Source organism: Annulohypoxylon maeteangense, assembly GCF_022496945.1.
Source record: "Annulohypoxylon maeteangense strain CBS 123835 unplaced genomic scaffold GGS22scaffold_3, whole genome shotgun sequence".
In the NCBI taxonomy this organism is placed as follows: Eukaryota; Fungi; Ascomycota; class Sordariomycetes; order Xylariales; family Hypoxylaceae; genus Annulohypoxylon; species Annulohypoxylon maeteangense.
In genome coordinates, this window is record NW_025953250.1 from 2,118,609 (window position 1) to 2,144,813 (window position 26,205).

Below are 26,205 nucleotides of genomic sequence, written 5' to 3' on the forward strand. Positions count from 1 at the left end.
AGGAAGCCATGACGTCACACCTCATCCCATCCTCAGCATTGGAGTTACACGTTTACGTAGTTGCGGTCGAGGTAGACAAACAGTATGCATACAAATACCTTCAACATAATCTCTAATAATCCAACTCAATTTCTCATACTCAAATCTGCACAAAAACACAAACTTCATACACCTACGTCCTACGTACATAGCACAAGCCAACACACACCAACCACACTCACTAAATCAACCAGCCAACCTCTCAATCCCAACCAAAATGCCACTAGACAAATCCTCCCAATCCACCGGCATAACCGGCGCCGCCAAATTCGTCACCAGCACCGTGGGCAACGTAGCCGGCGGCGTGAGCCGGACAGCGGGGAACGTAGTCGGGGCCGCGGGACGCGGAATAGGGGACACTGTGACGAGCGCGACGGGGTCCGCGGGCAAGCCCGTAGGCGATGCACTAGGATCAGTTGGCACGGGAGTGCAGAACGGGGCTGAGAGCGTGTCAAGGGGGGTTGAGAACGCGGGACAGTGGAAGCGGTGAGGTGTTTAAGGGGGGTGGATGATACGAAGGGGTACGGTTCGCTGAGATGGTAATGATATTGTGGTATTGTCTAGGATAGGTACCTAGGTACCTACATGGGAAAGATGGGTTGAGTGGTCGGATAGAGCCGAGTTTTACTACACACTTAGACGATATCAAATGAAGCAACGTTCGAATAAATCTGTTTGCTATGTCTGACGTGAATAATCTCTAGCAATCTGAATAGGTCTTGATTTCGCGAAAGGGAAGAGCGTGCTGGTCAAACAAGCCATTTTATTTTGCTAATCTCTACCCAAGCAATCATAAAGTTGATGTACCTCACTCAAACCAAGCCGTGTCGGACCCTACAGGTGTCAATTGCTCGTCCATACATATATGTGGCGTCTGATCTTCTGAACACGACATACGATCTAGCCCGCTTCTCCGCGATGACCCTGTACCCGTTCTACTTCGGCCCTGGATATCAATGTGAACGTGTGATGGTCTTCGCGACGATCTCCGCGACGATCTTTTCGATGGCGGTTTCCTGTCGAGGATTTCCTGCAGTAAGTCTTTTGACGACTGCTTCCTCCCGCCATCTTCTCGCAGCGGTAGATCGGCCAACGTTCGGGCTGGGGGTGATGCTTCACGGATGTTCTCGGGCGTCTGGTCTGATAAGGGCATAAAACTGTACCGGCGCAGCGTGTCCAAGAGACCATGATTTTGGTGCGGCTTTGGAGCTTCTATTGGTTTGATGCTACTCTTTCGTCGATGCGCAGAGACACCGATTGCAGAACCCGCCTTGAGATGCGTATCGGATCCTTTATCCACTTGTGTGGGCCACTGTGGACCAGAAGACTGGAAGAGGAAATCCTCACTCGGCGCCAGTGTTGGGGGTGGTGATTCCTCTAATATTTCTAAGGGCTTTGGTACATCTGCTCCTGAGTGGGCATCGATGCCAAGTACATAAAGATCTGACATAGTTGCCTTATGTTGTGACATGTTTGATTCCCCGAACAAGCCTAATGGTGTTAGCCAGTCAGTCGTAGATGTCCGCGAAGGAAGCTTGGGGAAGCAGGTCATAGAGCCATCACGGCGGCGGCCGTTTTGAGATTTGAGATCCCCGAAAGATGCCCTGGGGCTAACCGGTTCGGATGCTGAACGCCTTTGCTCCCGAGAAGGCTCTAGCATAGGACTTGATTCTTCTACCGGAGGACTTAGTCTGGGGCTTACCCATCTAGAATCGCTTAGAGACGGCAACTTGGAAGCAAATAAAGATGAAGGCCGTGTAGAGCCATTATGAACGACCTCTAACGATTCGGTAATGCTCGCATAATCTTCATTGTGTACCTCTTTAATTGCACTGCCCGAAGATCGACCCTAAGTAACTTCGGTAATGCTTTGTCGAGATATGAATGTAGTCCTAGAAGCATCGAGATAATGTCTATGATTTCCAGAACATCCAGTGACGCTGAAAGAAGGTTGAACAGAGCTGATTGTTGTGGCTGGGTCAGCAATACTTGGAGACCCAGGGACGATTGCCGTGATATTAGGGGAAGGCTTTGGTAGTGACTCCTTGGGTAGCAGCATCGAAAGACATTTGGCTGCGTATCTACCGCGATGAATACTGCGAATGCCAGAAATTACAATATCTAAGATTCCCGCGATATCGTCCGTGGTAACCAAATAGGTATCTGCAATCATCTCATCAGGACCCAAACGACCTTTTCGGAGAGCATCCTGGACTGTCTGAAGCTTTAGTGGAGGGTAGTTCTCATTAGTAGCTGAGACATTTATCTGTGGCAAACAATCATTGTGTCTTCTGCTGGACAAGTAGGCACGAATGGTGGATACGATTGCATCCGTTCCCTGTTGGTCTATATTAGTCGGGTCCGAGGAGGATGACCTTTCCGAGCGAGGAGAAGGGCTTCCGGCGTATACCGAATTTCGGCGATCTACGTTTGGAGACGCAGGGGATGAAATTAGGGGTTTTGTAAATTCGATCGAATCTATACCCGATTCGCTCCTGAGTGGTTGGAGTAACGGAATACTATCTGATGTACCGTGGAATGTCCTATGAAAGCGGCGACCTAACGGTCTTGGACAAAAATGACGATGTTTAGGATTGTGATGATGTCGCATTGAGAAAGGGATGGCCCATCTCGACTTCGGTGCAGTCATCGGTGGTGGACTCTGGGCTTCTGGTGGCGGCGTGGGAGCGGAGCGGCCAGGTTGACAGACTGAGACGAGGGGCTCCGACGGCATCACGACATGGGCTGCTTCATCTTGGAGATTTCGCGGTGCAGCTGATAAGCTGGCGTGCCGACTAGCTATACGACTTGATTGTGCGCTGTAAAATTGATCGTCGTCCAAGCTACCGACGGATGTGCGACCAACGATAGGAAAATGAGTCATTGTCTGGTTGTCTCTTAATTACCTTGATTTGATTCGGAAGCCTCGAAGTGAGTCTATAAGGACCATGATTATAGGGAGATATGGATTTGAGGACGTTCAGGAAAACGAGAGAAATACTTAGGGAAAAGAGGAACTTTGAACATTGAAGTTGTTGCCGTCTTTTGGATTTACAGATGCTTCGAGATGTTTCATGAATAAGGCCAAAATTTGCTTTGGAAAGAAGGAGCAGGTAGTCTCTAGCGGTCTTTACTGCTGTGTAGGTGAGTACATGGCTTGAAGCTGAAGGAACCTAGCGTGCTGAGTCCTCGCTAACGGCTTGCACTTGCTTTGACGCCACATTGAGTAGGGCACAGTAGATAACTTCTTCCTTGCGATAAATATCAACATGGACATTAGGTCGGAAATCATTTGAGGCTGAGGAAAGCTATTGACTTCAACATAGAGGCCATAAACAAGGTATATGTGTGTGTTGTGGAAATGGGCGGAAAGGGGGACGTGACAGTAGGAAATTCGGCGGTATATTAGTCAATGTGGTAGAAAGTGTTGCTCGTCTCGTAGCCAACGGACGTTTATCATAGAAGGCCGCGCGTTTAGGAAGGCTAGCATGCAAGATGAACGTCGCTAACCGTATATATCAGGATCGATCGCTACCGGTTTGCGGATAGGCATAGCCGGCCACATATCCCCGTATGGTATCATGCCGGATGTAAGAGCTTCGACGGTATTCCTTGCCATTGGGTGGGTTCAGTTCCGGCAGTTGATTGTTGTTCCGGCCAGGTCTACCGGGAGGCAGTAACGAATCCGATTATTCAAAAAGGGATAACGGAGAAGCACGGGACTCGGTCACCAATGCGGTTAATATGTAAACTCGCAGTTGTCACAGGTCTTACATATAAATGCTAGGCTAAGCATGTAGAATATGTATGATTTGCGGCGGTGAATCGATCCACTTGGGTGAAAGTGTTGAGAAGTATTGTTGCCCAAACCCTGTGGTGTCTATATTATCTGCAGCTCTTACGGTATTCCTTGTTTAAGGTAGTAGTATAATGTAAGCAATTGCTTTCTTTCCTAGGTAGTCTTCAATATTGTAATTCGAGTATTTGTAAAAGTTGAAAATTCTGAAAAGAGAAATGTAGATCGATCTCGTGGAGAAGTTGGATTTGATGTGTCGATGCTTTAAATTGGAATGGGTGCTCCACCCGGCAGGGATACAAGGTTCCATTTTAATTGCACGGACCAGGCTACTTGTCGGTGATCTCCACTTTCAGCCACTTGTGCTACCCTTGGAGCTGAAATCAATTAATTTATCAGCCACTTCTCGGTAGTATCCGTTTATTGTTACCCGTCACCCCACGAAAGTCCGATGACTTTACGGGCAGCTGGAATCATTAGAAGACACCTAGGGGACCGAAAGTTAAAAACAATTGGCCTGCTGAACTCAAAGCCGAGAAATTAAAACGACCTTAACTTCTTCGCCTATTCTCGCCGAAGTCGCATGTCCTAAGTCGCAGGTCGCAGGTACAAAGCCTTGCAACTCCAGGCGGTCTACACACATTTAACAACACCTCTAATATCATATTTCACATGAGACGTGTCACGCCACCATTGGGATCAATCCTATCTATTCTGTCTACGGTCTAGCCCTAGACGTTGCCGCTGCCGTGTCCTGTTGTGTTGTACAAGAAGAAAAGGCTGTGTGTATCAGGAGATTGAATACCAAGTAGACGGTGGCGAGGGCGGATGATTTTAGTTTCTTCTTGTTTCTTCCGCTTTTCTGTTTCGTCGATATTTATGTCCCCGAGTGTTTATAACTGTCTTTCCCTACGGTCATCACACCGTACCGGTCCTACATACATACATACCTATTTTACTGAATACTCAAAACAACAAAAGAGAATAAGATATTAAAACCCCTTAAGATCACCTGCACTCATCTTACTTTTCTTACACGATGTGTATCGTTCTTATCACAACGGCCCACCCGAAATATGCTCTTATAGCTATCGACAACCGGGACGAATACATCCTCAGACCCACAAGTCGACCTCACTGGTGGACACATGAACCCTCTGGTGAGAAGATACTATCAGCAAGAGACCTGTATCGTCGCGAGCGAGGAACATGGTTGGGTGTTACCAAGAGCGGTCGTTTCGCCATCTTGACGAATTACCGGGAGTCGAGTGAAGATGATCCGGACCCGGATCACGCCATCTCCGGGATCAAAAGCCGGGGCGGCATGGTCACTGGTTGGCTAGGCGCTCCGTCCGAGCTCGGACTCGACGATTTCGTTAATTCGATGTTAGAAGGTCGTGCTGCGAAAGGTGTCGGAGGCTTCTCGCTCGTTTGCGGCGATCTTAAGCAGAAAACAGACAAGGATATCAAACCGCTCGCCATCATTTCCAATCGGTGGGACCACGTCGGCGATGTCCCGTGGATAGGTGGAGAACGCGGACAGACGTACGGTCTTAGCAATGCGGTTTATGTTGAGCCTCCCAAATGGGAAAAAATTAAAATCGGGGAGAAGCTGATGGTGGAAGCGATACAAGAAGCAGTTGACAAGGACCTAAACGAAGACGACTTAACCGAACGACTCTTCAAGGTTCTCGATCATGATACCTTACCCCTGGAACCGAAGATGACCTTCCAAGAACACATGGACGCGCTTCGGAAGTCTGTTTTCATCCGAAGTTTTGCGGAGGATCAAGGATGGAAGGAAATGGCTAGCGCTGCCGACGAAGGAAGGGCGAAGGCGGCTTTTGATGAGATTGAGGACCCCAGCGACCCAGAAGACCAACCGAAAGAAAGCTCACATGGCTATTTTATGAAAGGTGCTTACGGCACTCAGAGACAGACCATCATCCTTTTAGACTGGGAGGGGAATCTGACGTATAAAGAGCGGGCACTATGGGATTCTCATGGAACCCCAATTGAAAGGGGAAAAGGAGATGAGACGTTTAAATATAAGATAGAAGCCTAAAAGACATAGATGTTCAATGAATAAAGTATCACAACTTATCAGAGGTGCCATATGATATTTCAGAATGAGCCTATATGTTCATATAGCATGTCTACTTTCAACCCCTATTCTCCACGGGGTGCTAAGGAGTAGTAAGACTCCATATATGATTGTCTTGGTGATTTTTTTATTATATATTAACTTCGAGTGTCCATATGAGTTATTGCTGCTAATTTAATTGTCACTGAGAATGACATAGGTGTCGCATTCGGAGTCGGCATCGGTTCAGAACTGCTGTTATCCGCTTAGGTTCAAGGGGTCGTCCATCGACCGATGGTTCCCGATGTCTCCAAGGAAAGAACTACAGATGGTAACTGGGTAATATAGTGGGAGAAGGGGTTATCCCCTGGCTGTGACCGAAGTGTAGAAGCTGCCACCGCAGTAGACACATCCCTGGAGGCCGATCTGAAGCCGAATTCGAGACTCATCCAACGATCCTCGACCACGAACGATCATATAATGCCCTAAATGAAATCAATTACAAGCTATTTCGGCCTGCCCTTGAAATTAGTGCTTCTTCTATATCTCACAGGACACAAAAGTTTTCCTCTTGGGTTTTCTTTTCAAAACACAACACGCTTTACCTCAATCTTTTCCCTCAACACTCATGGCATCCGAATATCATCAGGATTACCATCGAAAAACATCTCGCTCTAGTCCTCAATCTTTAGCCCACGAGTCCCTTGACATTCTTTTACTTCTCATTAAGTGCACCGGTCACTGCGTTTTGATACTTAGTAGTCTCTACGTCTCTGCGACCTGGGGACTGCTCAACATTTAGGCGCGGTTGGTAGTCCTTCTTTTCATGAACGCTTTCCTTCATCTTCTTAAAACCATCGTATTCTCCTTGAACATATTGAACTCTCGTTAAAGACATTCAATCATGGGTAAATCATCGAACCCACCTATCACCCCGACGCGCATCCCGCGCCCTTCCACCCCGCCCGGCGGCACATCGCCCACACGCTCGAACCCTCGTCGCGGCATCGGTCTCTTGCAAGCAGCCGGTCGAGGTGATATCTTCCGCAGCGGATCTCGCTCATCAGTAATCGGTCAAATTGGTGTTTGGCCTCTCAGCATAACCGTCAACGAATCTCACGGTTACTCTGTCGGACCTATGCGTCCCGCTGCCCACCAGTCTGGCATCCCCCCTCCCGTTAACGTAGCTTATCAACAGCATACTTCCAGACCCGCATCGTCGCGCGGTCCATCGGCTAGCAACACGACTGGAAGCCCCGAGTCGCAGCTGAACTATGGCTATGCATCGGCCACTACATCGGTCAGCCCTGAAGGAGCCCCGGGAATTCGCCATGTACCTATGACGGGCGATACCACCACCGTCGTATCGTCGGCCACGACCGCCGTCGAAACACAAGGTGGAGTTAACACGGGCGCACCTCCGGTCCACCCCCCTCGAGTTCCTGGCAGCAGTCTACCAGTACGCCTGCCACAGCTGCGACCTCCCCCCACGCCCGAGGACATCGCGTACATCCCCGCCGACGCATGGACCAGCCACGAGCTCAAGCTTCCCAAGGTCGCTCCCGCGAACTCAGACGACAGTCTCGGCTCGAAGCATCGCGACAGCCTGGCCTTAGCCAGTGTTCAGAGCATCCCTCGACTGACTCCCCCGGGTGCCAAGAAAGGCAAGTTTAGTGACTTCTTTGCGAAGGAGAACCCGGACAGCCCGCAGTCGGACAGCCCTAAGGTCTCGGAGGGCCAGAAGGCGCGCACAGTCTCAACGGGAAACTCGCAAGTCACGCGTGACTCGAGTGTTTTTGAGGACTGGCCTGTTCCTGTGGAGGTACAGAAGGGCAGCCCTGAGCTGGAATACGTTGAAGATGTTGCCGAAGAGGAGTCACCTGGTGCAGCACAGAATAAGGATTCAGAGCAGAAGGAGGTTGTCGAGTCACAAGATGACGTTAAACACCAGGAAAACCTCGCTGAACTTGAAGGTGATGGCCCGCACCCTGGTACAAAGGTAGAGCTGGGACCAGAGAGTGACCGTGGAAAAGAGGTTGCGGAAACCGATGAGTCTAGCATGTTGACAACTCTAGGGATGGACGCTCTGGTCGATGACACCTTTAAATTCGTCCTGGCTCAGGATTCAGCAACACGCGATGCCCGACGCACAGGCTGGGTGGGTTTACCTCCAGTCAGTGATCCCAAGAATCCCCAGTCAGGAGAAGGAAGTGGTAGTGTGACCAAGCCACTCGATCTACGCTCACAGCTTCCTGTGCCGACGCAGAAAGCCAGCGGAGAGAAAGGAGGCGGAATCCCCAAGTCTCGCACGCGCAACGCGCTGAACCATATAACCACGTCGCTTTCACGCGCATCACTATCGAGTTTCCGAATCCATTCTCGTCGACACACACCGTCTGCCATGACAAGTCCCAACGAAGACGAGTCCCCAGCACGCACGATGCACTCCAGCGGCGAAAACCTGATCTCGGCCCAGCAGGCCACCACGGCGCACCACCTCGACAGTGTGCGCCTGATCTACGACGCGCGAGACACCGAATGGTGGGCTGGTCGCTTCCTCGCCCTCGAAGACCGCTTCCGCGAAGAGAACCTGCGGCCGGAGAACATGGCCGCGATCATCGCATCTTCGACCAAGATCCCAGGCCCAGTCGGCCGATCCCACAACCCAGCTGGCCTGCCCTCATCCAGCACCATGGCCTGTTTCCCGTCCTCATCAACAGCGCCCACCGCGCATGATTCCGGAGCGCGAGAGCGCGCAGCCCTCCTCACGGACGAAGACACCCGCACCCGTCGCGTGTTCTCACACCTGAAAGCACTCTGCATGACGGACGCCGCGCGCAAGAGCCTCTACGCTTTCCAGCAGCAGTATGCGCGTAACCAGGGCAAGGAGTCCCTCCTCCCGCCCGGCGGCACCATGGTCGATGAGCCGCGCAGCAAGGGCTTGCGTTGGGTTGGTCGTATCTTTAGTGGGAAGGATAAAGATAAGAAGTTTTAGGTACGGACGGGTGCTTGGGGTCTATGCTGCATGACTCTATTCTGATGACGATGACGATTCGTGGCGTTTCTTTTTATTTCGTTTCGTTTCGCTGGTTGATACCCACACTCCCACTTTAACTTCCCTTTTCTTTTTCGATCTAAGGTGGCTGCGGCTAAGCTCTATTATTGGTTGATATCGATACGGTAGTGATGTCGACGATGATAGCTCGCTTTGGATCGGGGGTTTGGGATCGGGATTGGGTTTTCGATACCGGGCATTTTTGCCTACCTTTTTCTCTTTTTCTCTTCGCTTCGCTGTATTTGGGCTTGGGTCTACCTTTCGACCATTTATTTTCCTTTACTCAAATTTCATCCCTTTCGTCTTTCTTGACCTGTCTTCTCTTCAATACCATCGCAAATTCGATTGAACAGAAGCTCGGCTTTCAGGAAAGGAAAGGATAGGATAGGATAGGGAGAGAGGGGGCGGATAGATGTGATATCATATGGCAACATACGGTACACATTTCTGCCGTCCTGCTCGGGGTGGACGGAACTTTCGCATGGGCAAATCTGGAAGTAATCAGTCGAGGGGTTTACGAATTCATGAGCTATGAGCTGGCAAATCAAAAAATGGAGTGTACACTAATATTCCCGGAGTTGAGGTCATCGGAGGATAGCAGCAGAAGCAGCACTGATTGATTCGATCGAGATGATCATTTGCAGTAATCGCACTACACATTGGCTAAAAACGTCCACTTGGACTTAGTTATTTGACTACAAGTGACTGTCTCGTAGAAGATATCGACTCGTGATGATATTCGTAAAGTAACCTTTTTTATTTTCCTAAATGCAAACATGACAGAAGCCTTCATTCAATGCAGAATGGCTTTTTAAAAAACGCCTGTCTACTTGCTTATACGCAGACAACATAATTCATCCAGTGCCTACCGTATCCCAATGCAAGACCACAGAACGCCTAGCCTGATGATTCATGACATCCAGGATGAAACCAACGTCTAAAAGTAGGATGCAGCGTACTCACTTCATCTCGCATCAATCCAGCATTCTATATATCCCAGCGCTACAGAATCAGCCACCACCGGCCTCATTCGCCTTCCGGCGGGACTTCATGAAGTCCTTGATCTGCTCGACCTTCGTCGCGAAGAAAATCCCCTTCTTATCGTTGCGCCAGGTGCAGACGCCGATGTTCTCGGCGAAGTCGGCGACGCCCTTGTAGTCTTTATAGTCGCCGAACTCCTTGAAGAGGTAGCCTTCGGTCGTGGACACGCGCTCGGTGTCGAGCTGCCACAGCCGGATCTGGTCGATGACGACGGGGGGAAGCACGGGCTTGTTCGCCGAGGCTGCGTACCGGTACATTTGTTCGTCCGCGTGTGTAGAGAGGTATGCGACGATTTGGTCTGCTGTGATGCCGTGACTGACGGCTTTCTTGATCGATTTGCGGGTTAGGTGGCCGGATACTAGGCCCTTGAAGCGGAACTTGAGGTCGGAGAAGAGTGCGAGGACGGCGATTTGGAGGGGCGAGTGCACGTAGGCGTACATTCGGAAGTTGGTCTCGAGGATTATGGTGCACTTGTCCTGCTCGTCGCTCGTCGCGCTAGCGGCTGCTGAGAATCCGGCGCTGACGCTGCGGAGAGCTGTCTCATTGCTCGTCAGGGTCGTGGCGAGGCGCGTGGGGAAGAATTGGCGCTTGTTGTGTTGGGGTATGTAGATGAGTCCGAAATCGATGAGCACGGTAAGCATGTTGCGCCGGCTCTCGGACAGGGCGTCGGTGCTATACGCGCGCCCGAACTCAAGGGATGCCAGCAGGAAGAAAAATGATAGCATGTCCACGCCGTCCATATCCGATATCGTTCCGTTAGCGTTGGCCGCATCGATGGCCTCGAGCCAGAGGAGTAGTAGAGCCCAAACTTGGGCATTTGCTTCTTGCAGCAAGAACGAGAAACCGATGTGTGTAATCTTGAGTTCGCCATGACTACGTTCGACTAGGCGGCCAGCCATGAGAAGGTCCTTAACAGACTGCTTAGGTCCAGTAGTCCCCTTCTCTATAGTAAGGCCGGTAGCCGAGACAACGTAGTGTAGGATATCGTCCCACTTCTTCCTCGCATATTTATCCAGGAACGCATGATCGACTTCGTTAGGAATAGGATCGGCGGACGGGACGCCAAACGAATTGTGGTCGCCTCCTCCTTCCAACGCAAGCCGTAGGCTATTTCTGAAGTTAACAGTCAGGGCCAGTGACTGAGGCTGAACTATATGAAGAGATCGAAGGATGGCTAAAGCTTGGTCCTTTTCGCGATTCGCGGATGGTTTAACCCAAAGGTCGAGGTCGGCAAGAGAGAATGGTGTCGGAGAATAAAGAACTGCCATCACAATAGTCTTTGCTGTTTCTCATAATAAGCAATCCATGACTTGCGAAAACAGCTTCATTTACTTCAGTGCAAGCTCTTACCTGTGTGAGGAAGCATGCGCCTGAAGATGGCAAAGGCTGTGGATGGCTGCTGGTAAAGCTTTCTAAAAGTTGTCCCAGGCAGCTGCTCCAGATACTGGGACAACGAATTCGCGCTGACCGACATTGCGAAGTGATGTCGGTTCAATCACTCTATAATCCAAGTGGGAATAAGTTGTCATGGTAAGGGAAGATAAAGAAGAAAGAACGGCACTGGTAAGAAACAAAAGTTAACGAAGCAAAGTAAAGTGGAATGGATTGAAATGAAGCTTAAGCTCAACTATCTACATAGATACATTATATGCATTTAAGTAGACAATGAAATTAAAGGTGCAATGTGGTGGTCCGAGTGGTGGCGCTAGCGGCTAAATTGCGGTAATCTGGCTCTAATTGATCTATTTCCAAGATTCTGCTTAGCTAATTTTTGTGCTCTGAGTCTTTTAAATCTGCTCAAAATAATATCCATGGACCATGGATGCAGTTTGCGAACCAACTCTCAGTTGAAACACGATGCTCGATTATTAAGCAGTCAGCTGGGTGCCGAGCCAGATGTACAAGCGGGCGTGATCGATTACATCTTTGTCCTCAGCAGCATAGAGAGACACCTGTAAATCAGATCCTCGTTGGTGGCATGTTAATGACCACCGTAAGGGGCTGTGAGGATGATGAACATCGGATGGCTGGGACGCCGATTTCGAGACTGAGAAAGTTTATTTCCCCTTATATAGATGGAAATAATCCCATTCATGTGTCAAAGGGGCCGTTTTCACCAGTGAGTCGTGGGCGTCCGCTACTGGGAGACATTACCTGTGATGGTAACAGATTTTCCAAAACAGAGGCTTAAGTCCTTGGTCATTTTCGAGAGCCAGGTACATGCCTAGTGACATTTCAAACTAGTCAATAAGTTACAGTCAAAGAGGCAAAGGAATCTGCTGTTGGCAATGCTCCCCTCAGTCGACCGGCTCGTGAAATGGACATATCGTTCATTATTGTCATATAGTATCAACTTGGCAGTCACTCTAGTTGAGATGAACTGAAACTACTCTGCTCACCGATTTCGCAATGGTGATAGACGATCCATTGATGAGCGATGGTACGGGGGTGGTTTATGAGTCCTCAACAATACCACGCTCCTCGAATGAACAATCTAGGTATTTATAAACCAGTACCCAAGTACAAACGCAGTCTCTTTGGCAGTAGCTACCTCAATGGAATCCGCGTCCCATCTTCTTGATCGGTTTATGGAAAGGTGTATATCTTGTGACCTCTAGGGTTATGACTACTAGGTATGGATACAGTTTCTTCCCATGATCCAATGCCCTAGTTAAAACCGTACTCGAGGAACTACCAACCACTACCACATGTGCGTTTTTTATTTAAAACCATTTACCATCTTCTTTCAATCAACTTTCCTTCTCTATCTTCACCTCTACCAAACTACTAGTATTGGCACTTGGAACGGAAATATTGTGGCAAGGGCTGGCTCGCCAGTCAATACCTACTCACTGGCCTCTATCATTCAGATATCTACCTAGTACCTAGGATCTACTAGGTATTCAAGAATTCCTGAACAACGATATTTCCATAAGCTACTCCCACTCTCCCTACTAGAGAATCTACTTCCGCTCCCAAGTAGCATCAGCATTAGAAGGTGATTGTATTCTGACTCGTAAAAACAAGCAATACCTCGTCAGTCATAACTCAAGTCCCTCTGAGAGCACCCATCCCGTCGTCATTAACCTACCATCATCCTCCTATCATCAAATCCTGCAGCTGTGGTTTCGTGTGAGCCCTTCACCTGACAAGCAATCTTCAAGGATCTGAAGACAGCTACCCGTTTCCATTCCTAATCTCTAGAGAGATTGACGCGCGAACCTTTGGTCTCTTTCATACATTTTTGTAGACCTTAAGCATCAAGTAAGTTTTCCCCTTTGCACTTTTTATGAAGTTCGACCGATACCCTATTCCGAGTAGAACCTCGAGATTCATGATAATTTCCAATCATACCAATGAGGTTATTCAACGCAGCACCCTTCCCCTTCCCCTTCCCGGCCACTGCCCCTTTTGATAATAACGGATGTTCGCGGGACAAACAAACTAATAGTATACAGCATGGCGGGAGCAATAACCGCGATTCCTGGGCAAGACCCCCAGCTCGCGGAGTTGATGAAATACTCCTACGATGACTATAAGGGGATATTTTCCATGAACCCACAAATTCAACAGAAGTTTGAAGACCATTTTATCAACTTCGTCCAGATTCTCTTCGGTCGGTACGATGTGATGCGCTACACCTCCGAGCTGCTACACATTTTGTATCGCTTGATCTCGATCAAGTTTTCCAAGCACCCTCGGCTGTTCGAAGACGCGAACAACGGAGCAGAGACATACGCTCACTGGCTCAAGGAGTTCGTCGAACGGAGTGACAACACACCTCTTCCCGAGATCCCTCGAACTCCCGAGGCCTTAAAGTACATCGAATCACTATTCGTGGCCATTCGGTTCTGGAAGGGACGATTACACCTTGATAGGTCTAAGACCTATGACCTCGAGAGTTTTGATGACGCCGAGGACAAGATTATGCGTGGGAAGAAAGATAGCGCTGACGAGCACTCGTTTAGCAGCGTTGAGTCGTATCGAATTTGCAGAGCCCTGCTCATTTATGAGCTATTCTGCATGTTATTCCAGCGCCATCCCGACACGTTCTACAATGGCCGTGTTTCCGAGCAAATGCTCTTTATCCAGGCCTTGCAGCCCTTTCTCTTGAACGAATTGGATGCCGTCTATGGAATGATCGAGTGTCACCTAGCTGCACTTTGGCGAATGGGTTCTTCCATTTGTCGGAAGGCCGTTCCCTTAGATCCTGGACGACATGTCACACCTAGCAGCGTCGGACTGGAGAGCTTCATGAGCACGGGTCTTATAGAGCTTTTCAACATGTTAACCTCTGATGAGTTTGACGCAGGCTTCTATGCAACCGACCAAGCTGCCATAGATGACTACTTTTGCTGGTGGGAGGAGGCGCAGCGACTTGACGCGAACGTGTTTTTCAACACACCCTTGTCGCTTTATTCTCAAAGATCCCTAGCAGCAGACAGTGTTCTGATACCTAACATGGTATCGCCAGACATGGGACGTTGGCGTGGCGCGCCGAACAAATCAAACGAGCCATCATGGCTGAGCAAGTCTTTTTCCGCTCACAATGCCTCTTCGGCAGAGTATTCTCGAATCGCAGGGCTGATTGCCAATGACCCCCAGAATTGGAACGGACTCGCCTTCTGGGAAAAAGACCGTTTCGATCGTCATTTCCGATTATTGCAGTCCGATCCGGTCATCAACCGAGCGTTCCCTATCGCGAACCACGATACTAGACCTAAGAATGCAGCTACTATGTCTTATTTCAGAAACCATGACCCTCGTAAGGATCGTTCTCCGGTCGCTTTGTCCCGGCAATCCATTGCGACTTACAACCGGATCTTGGGCCCCTCCACATAAACCATCAAGGCATCAGTGCCCCAACGTTTACCTTTCACCTTAGTCACCGGGACTTCTAACATTGTCGCACGGCTACCTATTTGCGAAAATCCCAATTAGGTGTTCGTTGAACCTGCCTATGAGATTAGGATACGGAAGATATCCTACCTACCTTACCAAGAATCGTATTTCCAGGGGGGAGCAAATTCGACTGCATCCCATTACCCCTTTTAGTCTTCAAAGACTACTCACTGCTTAAGCTTCTGGGACTTTTTCTTAAAGTCGAAAAATACCGCCATCCGAGTCGCCGAACTTCTGCACCTTAGAGAAGCTTAGTTGATGTCGCCTTCAGCATACTTTGCCGGACAGGCACTGCAGTGGCAATTTCTTTTCCTATTTTCCTGTTTCCATTTCCTTACTTTTCTTTTCCCCTCTTTTCTTTCCGGTTCACAAATGGCTATGTTGCTGGGTTCTATTCACTTCAGAATATGCAACTCACCGCCTTTCATAATCGCAACGGATGCTCCAAAGGTTCATGATCCTGCACTCCGATCATCAACCGGCCGCCTTCAGCATCAACACAACACTAGCATAAAAACTTCGACACAATTGCTTCAAATCGTCGGGTATCGAACAAGGGTTATCCTCAGGAATGGTTTCGCAAGTCAATAAATTGAATTTCGCAAACATTGCCGTTGATCCGTGCAATTTTTCGTGACAGTAGCCATCCTCTTACCTGTGACTTGCACGTAAAGGTACCAATCATTAAATCCCAAGCCAACATCCAAAATCGTAATTTAATTATCTATATCCATTACATCATAACTCATGATAAACCCCCATATCCCATAAATCGCTAAGTAGAGATCCTCCATCCGCCCATCCACCCATCCCTTTTATTATATTCACACAAAGCCCCACTTTAATACACCCCCCCCTCCTCCTCCTCCTCCCCCTAATCCTCCCCTCTCCCCCATCAATGCTATCACCCCTAAAAAACCCCAACCCCAACCCCAACACTCCTCTCCCAAGCCGCAGCCAGCGCATCCACACTCTCAGGTCTCCAACGCGGTCCATCCCCAAAACACAGCGACTGTCGCGACACCACACGCATCAGCTGGCGCATGCACGCCACATGCTCAGCCGCGACCGCGCGCCCCCGCAGCGCGGCCTCGAACACGGGATACGCGTCTTGAAAGCGGTCGCGCAGGCGCTGTTCGACGGTGAGAGGCGTCAGGAAGTCGTCTTTGCGGACCCCGGACTTTTGCAAAGAGTCCGAGAGGGCGGCGTGGATTTTGGCGGGGCCGGTTGGGTCGAGGAAGGACTGGGGGTGCGTTAGAGATGTTTCTGAGGTTTTTTTTTTTTTTTTTGAAAAAAAGGAAAGTGAAAAAGAAGAGGGTGGTGGGGTAAGGAAAGGGGGGGGGCGGAGGATAGGATGGGATGGGATAGGGGTTGGTGTTACCTTGATCGCTTCCCAGTTCTCGTCGCTGGCGAGGTGGAAGTAGCCGTATCGTCGGAAGGCGAGGCGCGCGTGCATTAGGTACATTAACTAAGTGAGTGTTAGCAAAGCGGAACACTGTGATAACAAGTAGGTATGTATGGGTAGGATACCTTTGGTAAAGGTATGTGTTTTAGTGTATGTGTGAAAATATCGGAAACAGTGTTGACGGCTGCTGGTGGTGGCGTTGAGGTTGAGATGATAGCTTTGATGGCTTGGAAACCGAACGCCATAGCGGTCCAGTATATTTGGCCCGCTAGGGTATAGGCTCCCTCGCCCATGTATGGTACGATATCTGGTGGGGGGTTGGTAAGATGAATAGCTCTGTCTGGCTCGAACGTATATTGCGAGATATCTACAGTATTTAATGGCGGTCCGAGAGCTAATTGAATTGGTGGAGGAGTCATGTCTATCCCACTATCAAATATCTCCAGGTTAGTGGGCGAGACATACGTCTCTGAATCCCCGGTAGGGAAGAATTGGGACCATTCGTCAACTACCTCCTTGTCATCGAAGGAGGGAATCAGGTATTTGAAGATGTTGTCGTAATCAGAAGAAACAGCATCCGATGATACCGGTGCTACGTTGACCGCATCATCATTAGAAGACCATCCGGAGTCTTCTGAATTGGTCAAGGCCGGTTGATCATCCGTCTCGGAGGTCGGAAGACCTGCCACTCCACAGGCAGACGAGATAGCTAGCGACAGCGCCACATCGCTTTGACGTGCGGCGACACTTATATCGGAAATTGCCTTCCGTAGTCTCTGGTTTTCGCCCTCCAAACTCCGAATTGTGTCGATTTGCCTTTGTCTGAATGCCCTTTGAGCGAGTTTGCCCCTTTCGCGGCGAGCCTGCGGCATGGACGTTAGTAAAACGGGGACATGACATAGCAAACAAACAATGCCGTTGGGATTCAAAGACAGCACGGGCATTTTGTGGATCATGGGCTTACGGTGACAGAATCCGGGGCATCCGCCCGTCCCGATCTTGATTCCTTCGGATCTAACTTCTCCACCATGGCAGATACTTGAACTTTGATGATGGTATCAATTGCTAGTCTGTTTTATAAAATTAATCGAAACTTTTTGGACGTGTTAGCCTCGGGGGACCGCTTTTTTTCCATTCTAGAATATATCGGTGAGCTGAAATTTACGCGGAGAATCTATTAAGGACCTGGACCAGTTCGGCATTTGGCATTTGTCATCTTTGTTAGTCATCCGTTGCCATAAATAGCCACTTTAAGATCACCTATACCCCATCACGTCATACATTCGCTTTTAGTTGCCCCAGGATGCATGTATAAATGACATGTATAATATAATTCAAGTCCCTTTCAACGTTGAATTGAGAGATCTTCAATATTTCAAAATCCTTTCGCGTACCTACTTGCCACATCAAATCTTCGTGAAAGTCGCATTCCTCATGTTTCCGCGTTTCGGATCCTGATCGCCCTTGTTTCTCATTGATGAACTCGCCCCGCACAGCAAGAGTTACCTGATATGGTAATTTTGATGCATCCTGTGCATCGTGTTTCTTGAGCTACCAACTCAGCCTAATCGAATCATCTTCGGGACGACGAGTTGAGTCATTATGAAACCAAATGATAATCTTTATCTATAACGTAAATCGAACGATGCTTGGTCGAACCACCAGATGCTGAGGAAAGATACTAAGAAAGCAACATCGAATCGCCTTCACGTTTAGTCTTAGGTCCCGAATCTCAGTTTATATTCGCAATGTATAGCAAGTTGAGGGTTAATCAAAGAGATCTCAAAATGTGATTGGATCAACGATTGGTTATGGTTTTAGTCAGTTATCATTTTTTATACTGCAGGTTCGAGGCTAAGAAATGAAGCTATTCCCAAAGAAGAGAATATAACGAGAGACGTGCATGAACCTAAGCCACATGGGCGTAACATAGTCTAGTTTCTTTATACGGAAACTGTTTTACAATTTATACATCGCGACAAGATATCAGCAACATCGTGACCATTCGGTATTAATTTGTATTGGATAGAGATAGTTGATAGGCTGGATAGATTTAAAGCAGCAAGCTTGATTGTCTGGGCTCTGCTAGTGGCGCAGGGATCAAATTAGTCCGATCGTCTTTAAGCGAAGGATTGATTTTATGGCGTTTAGGTATATAATTTTCCTTGGTCATGATTGGATATCGTCACTCGGAAATCGGGATCTTCGTCATGGCATTCGGAAAGAGTAAAAGATAAACTATCGTAGGCTACTGGGATATCTAAATCTAAGTGCAATTCGAAGATATATCATATTGAATACTAGACTCCAACATTGCAAAAACCCGGTATCGGACTATAACGGCGCTTGGAATGCCTTCACTTATCGCGTTCAAGGCCTTATCCAACACGTTCTTACTAAACCGGCCTATCGTCGACCGTCGTTTTTAAGCCCATACCGGTTTCGGGAACTACATGCGGCTAATTCCCCGCAATTGGCGTCGACTTGGCTCTCCCGCATACGAAGAGGGGCATACTGAGATCTTCCTATCATAGCCCTACCTGGTCGACTTATCGGACATGAGAGGGGCTAACGTCTGCAGAGCTGAGCCTAGGCTTCGATACCGGGTTCTCCCTCTAGCATGACTAGACGTCAGGTGGAGCTCTTATCATATGCTGTTAGGATAATTCTATTGCTAATTGGTGCTAGATACATGGTTTTCCGCGTGTCACCGCGTCATTTGTATCTAGGACTACTAGAGTTAGGTATGAGAACCGTTGTCGCCAAAATGTGGTTTGAGGAGTATATATTTAAGGCAGTGCCTCCATCACGAGAGAAACTTGGAAGTGTTGGAATATCTCTCCTCATACCTCCATAAAGCCTCCGTCAATATGGTTTCCGCAACTTCAGCTTCCGCCCCCCACCCCTTTGACCCCCTATCTCTTGATGAGATCCAGGCGGCTATTGGCATTGTTAAGAAGGCACATGGAGATGTTTTCTTCAATGTCGTCTCACTTCACGAGCCGCGCAAGGCGGAGATGACAAAATGGTTGGAAGATCCAGCGAATACCCCTCGACCCCTGAGAATCGCAGACATCGTCGTCATCGCACCAGGCGGGAAGGTTTATGACGGACTAGTGGATCTCTCGACTGGCACGATAACAAAATGGGAGTTACTAGATGGATTACAACCTATTGTGAGTACTAATTAGTTGGATTTAAAGGGGCTTCGTTAACAACCATACCCAGATTACTATGGAAGAGCTGAAGAATGTCGAATACACAGTTCGAAAGGACCCCAAGGTCATCGAACAATGTGTGCTTAGTGGAATTTCCAAGGACGATATGCACAAAGTCTACTGTGATCCTTGGACAATTGGTTTTGATGAGAGGCACGGCAGCAAAATCCGACTTCAGCAGGCTTTGATGTACTATCGACCTAACGTCGACGACTGCCAATATCAATATCCCCTAGACTTCTGCCCGATATACGACGCAGAGAAGCAGGAGGTTATTGCCATAGATATTCCAAAGGTCCGAAGACCAGTGAGCAAGGCTGATCCAGTCAACTACCATCCCGCCGCTATTGAAAAGCTAGGAGGATACCGCAAGGACCTGAAGCCCATCAACATCACCCAGCCCGAAGGCGTATCATTCACAATGAATGGCCGCGAGATATCGTGGCAGAACTGGAAGTTCCACATCGGCTTTAACTACCGAGAGGGCATTGTTCTCAATGACATCACCTACAACGACAAAGGAACTGTTCGCCCTATCTTCTACCGACTCTCCCTGGCGGAGATGGTAGTACCATAGTAAGCACCCTCGTCTTCTTTGTTAGAAACGTGTAGACTAATTATTGTAGCGGAAACCCCGAGCATCCTCACCAGAGGAAGCACGCCTTTGATCTTGGAGAGTACGGTGCCGGATACATGACCAACAGTCTCTCACTGGGATGCGACTGCAAGGGTTCCATCCACTACTTAGACGCAGACTTCCCCACAAGATCCGGTGAAATCCGCACGATCAAGAATGCGATATGCATCCACGAGGAAGATGACGGCATCCTATTCAAGCACAGCGATTTCCGAGACGAGTCCGTCATCGTCACACGTGCGAGAAAACTCATCATCCAACAGATCTTCACAGCCGCCAACTATGAATATGCCATCCAAGTAAGACCCTTTTCTCAATCTGCATTAATCAAGTGCTAACTGAAAGTAGTGGGTCTTCCATCAAGACGGTACCATCCAGCCAGATATCAGACTCACGGGTATCCTAAACACATACACCATGGACCCTGAGGAGGACACGAAGGGCTGGGGAACCCAGGTATACCCCGGTGTCAACGCGCACAACCACCAACATCTGTTCTGCCTCCGAGTAGACGCCAACATCGACGGACCCAACAACACTGTCTTCATGGCCGACGCAGTCCCGTCCGACGCCCCCGTCGGCAGCCCAGAGAACTTCTACGGCAACGCGTTCTACGCGAAGCGAACGAAGCTCGACACGACCGGCAAGTCGAAGACAGACTACAACGGCGCCACGAGCCGCACGTGGGATATCTGCAACACGAGCAAGCTGCACCCCTACAGCAAGAAGCCAGTGAGCTACAAGCTCGTCAGCCGAGAGGCGCCTCCGCTACTACCGAAGGAAGGCTCTCTAGTCTGGAAGCGAGCCGGCTTCGCGCGCCACGCCGTGCACGTCACGAAGTGTAAGCCTCTCCCCATTTTCCTCGTTTCCTTACCCCCCCATTACTCTGCCCCACCTCAATCACCTCCTTTCTTAACTAACACCCCGCAGACCGCGACGACCAACTCTGGCCCGCAGGCCGGCACGTCCCCCAAACCTCAGGCGAGCCCTCGCTCGGGCTGCCCGAATGGATCGGGGACGGCACCGAATCCATCGACGACACGAACGTGGTCCTCTGGCACACCTTCGGGGTAACGCACATCCCCGCGCCCGAGGACTTCCCCGTGATGCCCGCGGAGCCGATAACCCTGCTCCTTCGCCCGCGTAATTTCTTCACTAACAACCCCGTCATGGACGTCCCGCCCTCGTACGCTAGCACGCCGAGCCAGGTCGCGGCGGCGGGCGCGGGGGTTACTGATGCTACGGATAAGATGAGTAAGCTTGCGTTTGCGAATGGGGTGAATGGTGGGAGTGCGAGTTGTTGTGCGACGAATGGCGCGAATGGGGTTAATGGCCATTAAGGGGTTGATGGGATGGGAAGGAAGGAAGGTGGTGGCTGTATGATGATGATGAGTTCTAGGTATTTTTTTTTTGGCTTTGAGGGCTTCGGCCGTTGTATGTATGTTGTAGTTCAGCTTTAACAGCACAATGTATGCAGAAAGCGTTTTTAAACATGGGTAGCGACTTAGTTTTTATAACGATATGAAATTCTTTACGATATTCAGAGGGGTTTTCGATAGGTGGTAGAATGGCATTAGAAAATATGCCTTGTGCACCTGGTATTGCATGAAACTGCCCAGGTGTTGTGATGCACTGAAATTTAGGGGTTTATAATGGTCCTTCAGCAGTAATCGAATCCATTTTTTTCATGGATGCTGTAAATTTGCTAGTGCAGTGCCCTTATAAAGACCCTAGAGCTCATTCGTCAACAAAATTAATGATTAATAAGCGTCTCTTGATGGACCTATTTCTGGGATTATGGTGCACCAAGCCCTGTATTTATAGGGGATCTTAGGGACATATGTGGTTCATCCACTCCATTATGCCCTGGAGGTTTTCACCCCGGTCTAGGTGAAGAAAAACCGCCAACCGGACACAACTTGGACACTTTGCGCAAGATGACTTGCCACATTATTAAGCAGGGGTGCGCTGTAATTTATAGGGCTTAAGGCACTAAAGTTTCAAAATTATAGCGCATTAGAGATAACCTTGGAAGTCTTAGGTGCAGATTGGTTTTTTCTCTTAGATACAGATTAGTTCAGTTCAACCAGCAGTCGAACAGTCAGTTAAATAATACTAACTGTTGAGCTGACCGTTGCTCATTCAATTGACTCTTCAATTGCTCGTTGAACTGATCTTTGAACTGACCCAGTAACTGAAAAGTAATCTATACCTAAGACCTCCGGGGCCGTTTACTTATAAGGAAGTATGCGCTGTAATTCGCACGGAACGCCCTAAATTTATAGCGCACCCCTGCTTAATGTGGGGCAAGTCATCTTGCGCAAAGTGTTGCGTCCGGTTGGCGGTTCTTCTTCACTTGGACCGGGGTGAGTTTTAGAAGATTGTTATAGGTAGCTGGGTCGCCCTAGAGTCGATAAAAACTAAAATATAGCGCATTGAGTCACTAAAACTCCTCGTACTTATGATGCTCTCCTTTAACAATGTTGAACTGAACCTGATTGATTGAACTGCGCACACTTATTCATATTCCCATTCACAAGTTTGACGGGCTGACATGGCCGCAAATAGCCTCGAAGACTCGACATTCAAATATGAGGAACTTTGAACCCCATCTGGTATAGGGAATTAAAAAAGAAATGTGAAGCAGTACGTCGTGGGCAATTGCACATTGTATCACTCAAAAAATGCATCAGCCGCGAATCGAACGCGGGGCCCATCGATGGCAACGATGGATTTTACCACTAAACCACTGATGCTAGACGTCAGGCCATTGGTGGCCATACTCATCGGCGGAGATGTAATTTGACGAGCTAGATTTGTATATGACAGCATCAAGATATGCATTTACCCGGATATTAGGAAAAGCGATGTTGTAAGCCAAAGGAAAATAAATAAGTTAGTATTGCTTAGGTACAACAAATATTCTAAAGTTAGATGCTAAAAGCAAATCCTCCTCCTACAACCTACTAAACCTCTTTGCCGTTTTATTTTCCTAGACAAAGTTACTCAGGTCGATGCCGTCAACACCACCGTCTCCCACCAATCGAGCTCTGTTCATGCTTCGATTGTACCGGACAGTTTCGGCAAGGTTTCGCGTATCATATAACTGAACACTATTCGGTTCCTGTACTTGGCCCGTCCGATCGATACGTCCCTTTGCCTGATTCTGGATATCTAGAGATCTGGGCATCTCGGTGATGATACAGTAATTGGCTCTCTGTATGTTATGCCCGGTCCCTAGTAGACTAAATGTCGATATCAGAATCTTGGTCTTATCGGTCACCCGGCACGGCTCTTGCATCCGCTGAACTATCTCACCACGCTGGGCTCCTGATAAACCCGCATGGATGTAATGCCACTCTACCCTTTTTGCAAATCTACGATAAAGAAGCATGAAAAGCAAAAAAGATGAAAGTTGCGTCTCTGTGAATATCAAACAATGCCTTACCTTGCTACCGTCATCAGGTGTTCCCGGGTCCGGGAACCCCGAAGCGGCGGTCCAGTCGTGCTCTTGTAAACTGAGAATATGTTCAATGTATCTGCAAACTTGTGCCAACTTCGGTGAGTTATTTCTCAGCAAATTTCGGTGCGCATAAAACGGAGACTTCTGTATAATATCGCGTACCTCTCGGTCGATCGCATCGGCATTCTGGGGCCGACTTCCAGGGGCCGGTCCCCCAAAAGCTTTGGTTATTTCTTCGGAAATCTCACGGACGGCGCTGGTCAAGATTTGCTCGTAGGTGATTTGTTCACTTCTGATGAGTTCTGCAATAGCAGGAAAGCACGACGATCGAAGAATAATTTCGTACGCTCTGTTTATCTTCAAGCCAGGAGTATTATTAATGGCACAACTTAGCACATTTTCTTGGACGGTCTTGCGATCGGGCTCGGTGCCCATTCTCCCCCCTTCATCCCATTCCCGTACTCTCTGATTGTAAATCTGTCCGACCCATGAACGAACTGATTCCGCCAAAGCCTTTTGCGCCTCTCTTACCGATCCATCAGGCGTGTCTGTAATTATCGTTACGATATCTCTTGGAGGTCTTGTAATGAGGTGACCATTGAACAAAGTATTGGCTACTCGACGGAGCATTATGCGAGGTAAGAAAGCTCGTAGAAAGCCCCTGACATTGTCGAACCTAACCTGCGCCGCTGCTTGTTCATTCTCATTATTCGATTCCAAACTTTCAAGATGACCCACTAGAAAATCAAAATCTACCCTATGCTGTCGGAGATCGTCTTCACTTCTTAGCTCTGGGATTCCGATTTTTGCATCTGTTGACCTGAACATGTGATGGACGAAGGCGCCCCAAGCTTTAGGTCCATCACTTAGCATAGAGGCGCTAAGCCCTACTATAACCGTAGGATCGGGGGAATCACGATCTATTTTCCGAACGAACTGGAAGGGGATCGTAGGGCCCGCTGTGGTTCCTTTGTATCCGTGTACTTCATCCATAAAAACTAAGGTAGCGTTAAAATGGGAAACATTGCGCTGCGTCGTTCTGCCAAATTGTACATCGCGTTCGTAACACTTTCTTAGATTTTCCGGTACGAGTCTGGAACAAATAATCACATATCGAGATTTTAGGTCCTCTGCGAGCGGGTATACGATCTCATATCTCTGCCTGGAAGTTATGTTTTCTTCCACTTTTGACTCAGTTTCGAGGACGGCCGGACTATTCTTGTAAAACGTCGAGGTGCTGTATTGCATGAAAACCATATCTCGGGCTGGACTGCCTTGTGTAAGGTCAAAGGATTTATCTACCTCGGCCATCCACCCCCTTATCAAATCCGGGGGACACGCGATAACCGTCGGATTCGATCCTAGCTTTTGGGCGATATCATAAGCCTCGCGTCGGAGGCATGGACATTGAAATCCCCATTTGACTTGTAGCGGACAAACGGAATCCTCCGATATTATATCCTGATGTGAGAAATGCAATGGGCCTCTAGCGGCCGGCCGTCCTTCCCATTGATTGTCGACTTCCACCATGGCAACATGAAGACGATGATAAATATAAGCTGTCAATAACGCCGAGTTAGTCTTCCCTAAACCGACATCGTCAGCGATTATGGCTGTATTGATATTGTGAAGAGGCCGTGTTAGTATATAATACGCTGCGTACAGTTGATGATCGAGCGGATTTCGTTTAAGGCCCGGTATCACAGCAAATGTGTCGTCTTCATCAATTCCGAAGAACTTGGCTGCGGCTTGCCAGCTTGGATTTATGGGATCATGCAAGTTAACTCCCAATCGATCCACCAACTGTCCATCAGTAGGCAAAGGGTCCGCCTCACTTCCACTGTCGTCGACCTCGTTGACTTCGTCTAAAAAGCTCGGCTCACCAGCATTCCCTTCATCTGATTCGTCGTCAATTTCAATAACTTCTGGTCCACCCTGCTTTGGCCTATCCTGCTTTGGCCCACCCTGCTTTGGCCTACCCTGCTTTGGTCCGCCCTGCTTTGGTCCACCCTGCTTTGGTCCACCTGGCCCACGTCCCCCCCTATCGCCGTTCTTTGGACGGGGTTCCTTCGGGCCCGGATTAGGATCTTCGGCCTCCGGATTACCGGGGGGAGGATTAATTTTTTCCATGACATCATCCGGTGATGGCTGTTGATTTAGCCGGTCGGGCGTGTATATGATCACAGTCGGCGGGTGTGAATTAGTAATAATCCATTCATTATATTTGCCGGCTTGAACATAAGTGAAAAAAACCCAAAAATGTTCTTTTTTGGAGATTGCGAAGGCCTCACCGCCATCGACGGGTGGAAGGTATATTTCATTCTCTTCATCATAAACGTCTTGGTCATGTATAGTAGATCGGAATTCTTCGTAATCGAAATCGCTTGCAACGCGGTGTACACTGGTATATCTTTCTCTTCTGAGGAATTGATGCAGAGGGTACGTAACCTGCACTGTACCGTTACTCCGATGGCGGAATGAAATGAGAACATGGTCGAGATTAACCTCCTCGTTAGACATTTTCGTTAATTTCGTTAATATAAATTAGATAAGTGATTAAAATGGT

At 48.6% G+C, this 26,205-nt stretch overlaps 11 protein-coding genes and 1 non-coding gene across 12 annotated transcripts; 6 read left to right on the forward strand and 6 right to left on the reverse strand.

Moving 5' to 3' along the window:
- Positions 1-256: 256 nt before the first annotated feature.
- On the forward strand, positions 257-762 carry GGS22DRAFT_185714 (uncharacterized protein; the record flags this gene model as incomplete). The annotated part of the gene is made up of 2 exons (XM_047964366.1): positions 257-525; positions 744-762. 2 exons carry the CDS (start codon positions 257-259, stop codon positions 760-762), a joined length of 288 nt encoding a protein of 95 aa, XP_047822169.1.
- GGS22DRAFT_96156 (uncharacterized protein) lies at positions 666-1,793 on the reverse strand. The gene is made up of 2 exons (XM_047968544.1): positions 937-1,793; positions 666-873 (listed from the first exon to the last, which is right to left on the reverse strand). The coding sequence occupies exons 1-2, from the start codon at positions 1,697-1,699 to the stop codon at positions 848-850; spliced, it is 789 nt and encodes a 262-aa protein (XP_047822170.1). The 5' UTR covers positions 1,700-1,793; the 3' UTR covers positions 666-847.
- On the reverse strand, positions 1,794-3,046 carry GGS22DRAFT_96149 (uncharacterized protein). Its single transcript, XM_047968543.1, has one exon. It carries the CDS (start codon positions 2,921-2,923, stop codon positions 1,889-1,891), a length of 1,035 nt encoding a protein of 344 aa, XP_047822171.1. The 5' UTR covers positions 2,924-3,046; the 3' UTR covers positions 1,794-1,888.
- Positions 3,047-4,281: 1,235 nt separating this feature from the next.
- On the forward strand, positions 4,282-5,938 carry GGS22DRAFT_155610 (DUF833-domain-containing protein). The gene has a single exon (XM_047960240.1). The coding sequence runs from the start codon at positions 4,875-4,877 to the stop codon at positions 5,898-5,900; it is 1,026 nt and encodes a 341-aa protein (XP_047822172.1). The 5' UTR covers positions 4,282-4,874; the 3' UTR covers positions 5,901-5,938.
- A 771-nt stretch (positions 5,939-6,709) lies between these two features.
- GGS22DRAFT_96165 (uncharacterized protein) lies at positions 6,710-8,939 on the forward strand. The gene has a single exon (XM_047968545.1). The coding sequence runs from the start codon at positions 6,823-6,825 to the stop codon at positions 8,911-8,913; it is 2,091 nt and encodes a 696-aa protein (XP_047822173.1). The 5' UTR covers positions 6,710-6,822; the 3' UTR covers positions 8,914-8,939.
- GGS22DRAFT_155613 (uncharacterized protein) lies at positions 8,720-9,586 on the forward strand. Its single transcript, XM_047960241.1, has one exon. It carries the CDS (start codon positions 9,105-9,107, stop codon positions 9,354-9,356), a length of 252 nt encoding a protein of 83 aa, XP_047822174.1. The 5' UTR covers positions 8,720-9,104; the 3' UTR covers positions 9,357-9,586.
- Positions 9,587-9,632: 46 nt separating this feature from the next.
- GGS22DRAFT_155616 (transcription factor Tfb2) lies at positions 9,633-11,591 on the reverse strand. The gene is made up of 2 exons (XM_047960242.1): positions 11,365-11,591; positions 9,633-11,296 (listed from the first exon to the last, which is right to left on the reverse strand). The coding sequence occupies exons 1-2, from the start codon at positions 11,486-11,488 to the stop codon at positions 9,984-9,986; spliced, it is 1,437 nt and encodes a 478-aa protein (XP_047822175.1). The 5' UTR covers positions 11,489-11,591; the 3' UTR covers positions 9,633-9,983.
- Positions 11,592-13,473: 1,882 nt separating this feature from the next.
- Positions 13,474-15,154, forward strand: GGS22DRAFT_198118 (uncharacterized protein; the record flags this gene model as incomplete). The annotated part of the gene is made up of 1 exon (XM_047966090.1): positions 13,474-15,154. The coding sequence occupies one exon, from the start codon at positions 13,474-13,476 to the stop codon at positions 14,854-14,856; it is 1,383 nt and encodes a 460-aa protein (XP_047822176.1). The 3' UTR covers positions 14,857-15,154.
- Positions 15,155-15,826: 672 nt separating this feature from the next.
- On the reverse strand, positions 15,827-17,351 carry GGS22DRAFT_178214 (uncharacterized protein; the record flags this gene model as incomplete). The annotated part of the gene is made up of 4 exons (XM_047963559.1): positions 15,827-16,159; positions 16,298-16,384; positions 16,447-17,184; positions 17,286-17,351. 4 exons carry the CDS (start codon positions 17,349-17,351, stop codon positions 15,827-15,829), a joined length of 1,224 nt encoding a protein of 407 aa, XP_047822177.1.
- Positions 17,352-18,971: 1,620 nt separating this feature from the next.
- On the forward strand, positions 18,972-21,544 carry GGS22DRAFT_96203 (copper amine oxidase). Its single transcript, XM_047968546.1, has 5 exons — positions 18,972-19,497; positions 19,550-20,115; positions 20,166-20,475; positions 20,525-21,017; positions 21,107-21,544. The coding sequence occupies exons 1-5, from the start codon at positions 19,192-19,194 to the stop codon at positions 21,514-21,516; spliced, it is 2,085 nt and encodes a 694-aa protein (XP_047822178.1). The 5' UTR covers positions 18,972-19,191; the 3' UTR covers positions 21,517-21,544.
- A 1,317-nt stretch (positions 21,545-22,861) lies between these two features.
- GGS22DRAFT_t28 lies at positions 22,862-22,932 on the reverse strand. Its single transcript has one exon. It is a non-coding gene; the product is annotated as a tRNA-Gly (tRNA).
- A 180-nt stretch (positions 22,933-23,112) lies between these two features.
- GGS22DRAFT_198120 (uncharacterized protein) lies at positions 23,113-26,159 on the reverse strand (the record flags this gene model as incomplete). Its single annotated transcript, XM_047966091.1, has 1 exon — positions 23,113-26,159. The coding sequence occupies one exon, from the start codon at positions 26,157-26,159 to the stop codon at positions 23,169-23,171; it is 2,991 nt and encodes a 996-aa protein (XP_047822179.1). The 3' UTR covers positions 23,113-23,168.
- Positions 26,160-26,205: the final 46 nt, after the last annotated feature.

Bases quoted from the DNA above. Each gene is read 5' to 3' on its own strand.
- GGS22DRAFT_96156 (XM_047968544.1), bottom strand. From the start codon at position 1,699: ATGCTAGAGCCTTCTCGGGAGCAAAGGCGTTCAGCATCCGAACCGGTT. The intron at 874-936 runs GTATGTCGTGTT...TGACACCTGTAG, and splicing joins GCGGAGAAGCGGGCTAGATC to GGTCCGACACGGCTTGGTTT.
- GGS22DRAFT_96149 (XM_047968543.1), bottom strand. From the start codon at position 2,923: ATGACTCATTTTCCTATCGTTGGTCGCACATCCGTCGGTAGCTTGGAC.
- GGS22DRAFT_155610 (XM_047960240.1), top strand. From the start codon at position 4,875: ATGTGTATCGTTCTTATCACAACGGCCCACCCGAAATATGCTCTTATA.
- GGS22DRAFT_96165 (XM_047968545.1), top strand. From the start codon at position 6,823: ATGGGTAAATCATCGAACCCACCTATCACCCCGACGCGCATCCCGCGC.
- GGS22DRAFT_155613 (XM_047960241.1), top strand. From the start codon at position 9,105: ATGTCGACGATGATAGCTCGCTTTGGATCGGGGGTTTGGGATCGGGAT.
- GGS22DRAFT_155616 (XM_047960242.1), bottom strand. From the start codon at position 11,488: ATGTCGGTCAGCGCGAATTCGTTGTCCCAGTATCTGGAGCAGCTGCCT. The intron at 11,297-11,364 runs GTAAGAGCTTGC...TATGAGAAACAG, and splicing joins GCGCATGCTTCCTCACACAG to CAAAGACTATTGTGATGGCA.
- GGS22DRAFT_96203 (XM_047968546.1), top strand. From the start codon at position 19,192: ATGGTTTCCGCAACTTCAGCTTCCGCCCCCCACCCCTTTGACCCCCTA. The intron at 19,498-19,549 runs GTGAGTACTAAT...AACCATACCCAG, and splicing joins TAGATGGATTACAACCTATT to ATTACTATGGAAGAGCTGAA. The intron at 20,116-20,165 runs GTAAGCACCCTC...TAATTATTGTAG, and splicing joins GCGGAGATGGTAGTACCATA to CGGAAACCCCGAGCATCCTC.